The 5,601-nt window shown below is 43.2% G+C and overlaps 1 protein-coding gene across 1 annotated transcript; it reads left to right on the top strand.

The window, feature by feature from the left end:
- Window positions 1-407: 407 nt before the first annotated feature.
- EDB93DRAFT_1251794 (uncharacterized protein) lies at window positions 408-904 on the top strand (the record flags this gene model as incomplete). Its single annotated transcript, XM_041453204.1, has 2 exons — window positions 408-783; window positions 828-904. The coding sequence occupies 2 exons, from the start codon at window positions 408-410 to the stop codon at window positions 902-904; spliced, it is 453 nt and encodes a 150-aa protein (XP_041306199.1).
- Between the last annotated feature and the right edge of the window lie 4,697 nt (window positions 905-5,601).

Here is a 5,601-nt window from a genome sequence, read left to right as displayed (position 1 = left end):
CCGAAGCCTTGCCAAGCAAGACTCCTAACCTTGGGCTAGCCCAAGGACATCCTCGACCATTGACGACACACGCTCTGTTTGAGCGTCACCAACAGATACTATCCAAGTCCATAACAAACATATCCAGGTGGTCAGATGGACACTATTAGCTGCTCTTTGACCTTTGGCATCCCCAAGACTTGTTTTGACTTATTCTGTCTGGAGGCTCACATCCTGTACACCCTGCTGTCCAATAAAGCCTACCTGTCCAATTAAGGTACAACTTTTCTGTTATATCAAGTGCAATAAACTAATTGATATATTATATTGATATATTTTTTATGATCCATCAATGCATACTATGAGTTAGGAGATTTGGTATTCACATATAAAGGGAAGGTAAGTGACATATTTTGACTACTGGTACAATGTCTGAATCTGAAGCACAGTGTGCCCTCAACCCAGATGGGTCTCTAAAGGATGCCAAAGACATTGTCTTTTACAACAATCCTGAAGATGCTGTCCTCATTTCTGCTCCATCCTCTGCCCAGCCAGCTACTACTCCCACAGACGCCTCCTCTGTGCTACTGCAGACTGGACACAAATTGGTGCCACTTATTGCAGGTGCTCAATGCTCTGTTCACACCTCTAAACCTTCTGCATGCCTCCGTGATGCCAACAATGCTTGTTCTTCAACAAGCCACAAACATGCATTATCTAATGCGACCGAGCAACTAGTTAGGAAAAAGGTTGTGTTACAGCTCTCTGCTCCATTATCTGATGATGAAGGCTCTCATGTGGCTGGTGCCGATATGGATATTGATATGATTCTGGTGCTAATCAATCAGATGAGGCTGAGGATGAAGATGTACCAGCACCTGAGGACAAATCTGAGGACAAACCTGAAGATCTTCAAGACATCTGAGCCACCTTATCAAAGAGTGGGTGCACCACTGATATTCAAACTATTTTCACTCGTGACAATAAACATTGGGTCTGCAAACCTTGTAAGTATGTATTCAGCACTACATGTGGCTACTTGCTAATGTTCGGTAGGGATACTGGTGAACTTGAAAGCAGGCACACCTTTCATGGAGGTATCTCTACACTATAAATGCACATTTGTCAGCATGTTTGTGTCTTCTTTCTCTTAAATGATTACTGATATATCTATTAGTAATAAAAGCCATTTTCAATTCTACAAATCATGCTGTGAAGCCACAAACATCACCATGCACCCTTAAGCGGTTCCAACTGGTGAGGTTCAATCCCTGTGAATTACATTTGCCATATTGTAGTGTGTTGTACTGATTCATAGATAGTTCAAGACAATCTACCCTCGACAGCAGCCTTGTCCCAAAAGTGCCTATGTTCACCAGCAGGGCTTCTGAAGTATATCATGGAGCTTATTGTGACTGAGGACAAGGCATTGCAGCTTATCAAGAAACCAGCCTTCCGCAACTTACTTTGTTATGTCCGCCCCACTCTTTCTGAAAGTGACATGCCTCACTGCACAAAACTTATAGAGACTGTTAAGGCCTATGCAGTAGATGTGGTCAGCATCATTTGTGAACATCTCACAAAGGTAGATAGTCAAGTCTTGATGACTTTTGATTTGTGGATGTCAACCATTGGCAACCCTTTCTTCTGCATCACAGGTCATTATATCTGGAGCCTAGAGGACAAACCTCAGCAATAGAAGTTATGCCACGAGTAACTCAGTTTTGAACACATTGAGGGCAATCATAGTGGACAGAATACTGCTTGCTTAATTATTGATACCATTGACACATACAAACTATGAGATAAGGTAAAGTTTAGTCTACTACTTTGCTGTGCTGAATCTAATCAGTGTGTTGTAGGTTGGATGGATGACCTCCAATAATGCCACCAACAATGATACTGCCATGCAAGCAGTTGGACATGAAATCAATCCCGAGGGTATGCAGTGGGCACCTAATGTGTGCCACATTAGGTGTCAAGAACATATACTGAATCTTGCTACATGCAACTTCATTGATGCAGTCACACCCACTCCTCAAGCTGCTCTTATGAAGAAGATTCATCAGGCACTTGATAATGGCAATGATGATGACCTCAACACCTTAAATAACCAGCTTTCTTCCATGGATGTCAGTAACAAGTAATGACAACGACAATGACACCTTATTTAATACTAGTGATTCGCTTGGCAAAGCTCTTGCCCTCATTAAGCAGGTACGTGCTATCATTATTAGACTATTCTTTTTGCTAATTGAGATCCTCAGATCCAAAAGTCCCCTCAAGCTCACATGTTTTTCCATAAGGCCTGCAAAGAAGAGAATGTACCTGAACTTGAGTTGTTGCAGTAGATCAGAACTCACTGGGCTTCACTATATAAATGCCTGGACTGCATGTTGCTCTTGCATCAAGTGAGTTTTTTTTCTTTCAATGTTTAAAAGTGGCCTAATTTTAATTAAATAGGCCATGAACCATTTCACAAACCTTACTAATGAAAGCAAGGAAGTGCTGACTCTTCACAACAAGACTTATAACAACTTCAAGCTCGATTGGAGTGATTGGAGACACCTCAGGCTTATTCATTGAGTCCTCAAGGAACCAGCAATGGCTCAGCAATCATTCTTATCAGCAAAACATCCAACTACATGGAAAACAATCCCTACACTGGAGTGCCTTACTGATCAATGGAGATCCATGGCAGATGACCCACAATATGTACTAATTGCTGATGCAATTAAGGCAGGCCTCAAGAACATCGACAAATACTTCAAGAAAATAAGTCAATCGGACATGTATTTTATTTGTCTTGGCGAGTACTTTCAATTTCTACAACTTGTTCTTATCTAATATAATTTAAGTTCTTGATCTGAACTATAAGCTCACGTATGTTGAAGGTCAGTGGGATGCTGAAGATGTTGCAGATGGCAGGGCTCGTCTGGAGGCCATGGTGAGTACTTGTCTATGTTGTTTTCCCTCTTTCATCTTATTTTTGTAGTTCAATGACTATTATACACCACCAAGTCGCACACCTACCAAAGAGCAATCTGCTCTGCCAACAAGAACTGTATGCAAGCACTATGGTGATGATTGGATGCGCAAGGCTATTAGGATACGTCGAACATCAGACCATCTTACTTACAATCCTCAGCAAGAGCTTAACATGTATTTGTCTTCACCGCTAGAGGAGACTGATGACATTGTGGCCTGGTGGGGGGTAAGTTATCTTTTTGACTTGTTTTTTTGCTACTAAATCTACTTAATAGCTTCACTCACTGCAATACCCTACACTTGCGTACATTGCGTGAGACTATCTACACATTTAAGGCAGCTCCATTCCCTCCAAACAAGCATTCTCAAGTGGAGGGATCACTTCTACTGTGCAATGCAATGCACTCGCAACTTCCACATTCACTGCATTACAATTGTTAAAGGGAGCATATAGGAATGAGCACCTTTCTGCAGCAACAGAGGCTGAGGGACATGCAGTTTTATTGGACATGTAACTACCAGTACAGATACTTTGACTATGTTTTTTTCCTGGCTGTTACAAGAACATCTAGACGCTTGGGCCCCTACCATTTTTCTCCTAATCCTCCTCGTATCAGCCCTTGCAGCATACCCTTACCCCGACCTTACCCTGGTCATCCTTGTCATTCTTGCATTCCCTTTCGCTCTCTACCTATCACTTCAGCAGAGCCAGTACATCTGGCCGGATCCTTTCGCTGACGAAGCATACCCATGCTCCGTTCCACCACCTGACTGATCCTGTGGACAGTCCCCTTGCCCTTACCGTCTGGACGGTAACCTATGATATGATGCACTATGCATCCCCTTTGCCCTGTTTCCTTTCTTGATCTCTGACTCGATGCGCAGTCGCACATGCGACTTATATTTAGCTCTGCAGCTGCACGATCGTGCCCCTGCGTGTTTCACTTCTTATTCTGATCTTTGACTCACCTTCTTATCTGCACGTTCAGAGCTCACCCGTGTCTCACCTCGAACGTGCCTTCCTTTTATGGTCATACCCTTTACCGTTTACTTCTCTTGGTAGTACGAGTTATCATCCACTAATATGCCTCCTGTCCTCTATATAAACTCGCTACCATGTAACATATTCCTTAACTTGAATCTACTTGGTTCTTGACCTCCTACTCTCACCAGAGTGATCCTTTCTGCCTCGCCAGCAGTCTATATTCTATCTTCTTATCTGCTCTTCGCGGATAAGCCTATAGTCTCGATCTTTACTCATCGACTTCGTCGACAAGCAAAGCCCCTGTTAACTAGTCGGACTTCTGTCCTTCTAATTAACGACAATCTTACAATTAACCTTCGGGTGTCGTAAGCATTGGCCGATATAGCTTATCATCTCGCACCCGCTTGACATAAGCTACCCGATTTGGACATAGGCGTCAAATCTTACTTGCCGAAGCCTCGCCAAGTAAGACCCCCTAACCTTGGGCTAGCCCAAGGACGTCCTCGACCATTGACGACACACGCTCTGTTTGAGCATCGCCAACAGATACCATCCAAGTCGTAACACTGGCTGTAATTTTTTTGCATTCAGTTTGCGTTTGAACCAAAAAAAAACCAAACCTGACTGCTTCAAACCATTTACAAAGGTTCGGTCTTAAGGTTCATTGATATAGGTAGAACCAAACCTTGGTCCAGTTCTTGGTTCTTGTCCAACCACCTCTGAACCAGACAGAACCGAACCACAGCAGCACTAAATACATTATGTTGCTTACTACTGATATACTACATATACATTTGACTAAATAAGCAGCACATATTTTATCTCTGAGCTTGATACATACAGTACCTTTCTTCATTTTCTCTATGCTTGCTCATGCATGTTCAGCATGTGCTTACACACTTATCCTGCACAGCGTCACAGTCAGTCACAATCACGTGAGGTGGGTAGAATCCGCACGAGCTCCCGATCAATTGATATTACAATTTTTGTCTTCACCTTATAGAGAAATTTACTAAGAGTAAAACCGGCATCTGGCTTTGGAGCAATATTTCTTTAAAATCATTCTTGAACTTTCAAGTGTTTCCTTTCGTGTTTGACTCATCAGTACACTACTAGTAATCGGTGGGGTGGATTGTACTACAGGGTGCTACAGAGCACTCTGTAGCAAATCATGTTTCTCTGATCTAGTAGTACGTCATGGGTGTGCCAGTTACAAGAGCAGGAGCACGCTGCAGCCAAGAGTTCACCACTCAGACGTACTGAAGGCTAATTTGTACGTAGTCATTGTTATTAGTATGAGTACCCCAAAACGCTGACTGCGCTTTCAGAACACCGATTCATTCCACTTCGAACAAAACGCAGGGTAAAGTGCCGTACGATCGATCGACTCGCCAAGTATGTAGGTTATCATAGAGCACCTGCTGATCGCCCGCGCAAGAACTGAGACAAGGGAGGAAGCTACCTTCGAGTCCAAGAGCAACATCGGAACTCGCTCTGGCAAAGGTAACCAACGAAGAAGTGTGCCACCAGATGGAAAGGCAATAAGAATCCAACGAGATAGAAGACGACCCATGTAAATTCCAGACAAGGAATAGGATCAAAACTTGCTGCCTCAGTTAGCTTTACTCTGCCCTGCGCCTCTCTTCGCA

This window comes from Suillus bovinus, assembly GCF_016758785.1.
Source record: "Suillus bovinus strain UH-Sbo-P2 chromosome Unknown EDB93scaffold_40, whole genome shotgun sequence".
In the NCBI taxonomy this organism is placed as follows: Eukaryota; Fungi; Basidiomycota; class Agaricomycetes; order Boletales; family Suillaceae; genus Suillus; species Suillus bovinus.
The sequence above is the reverse complement of the archived record's forward strand: the minus strand, read 5'-3'. Positions and strand labels throughout refer to the sequence as shown.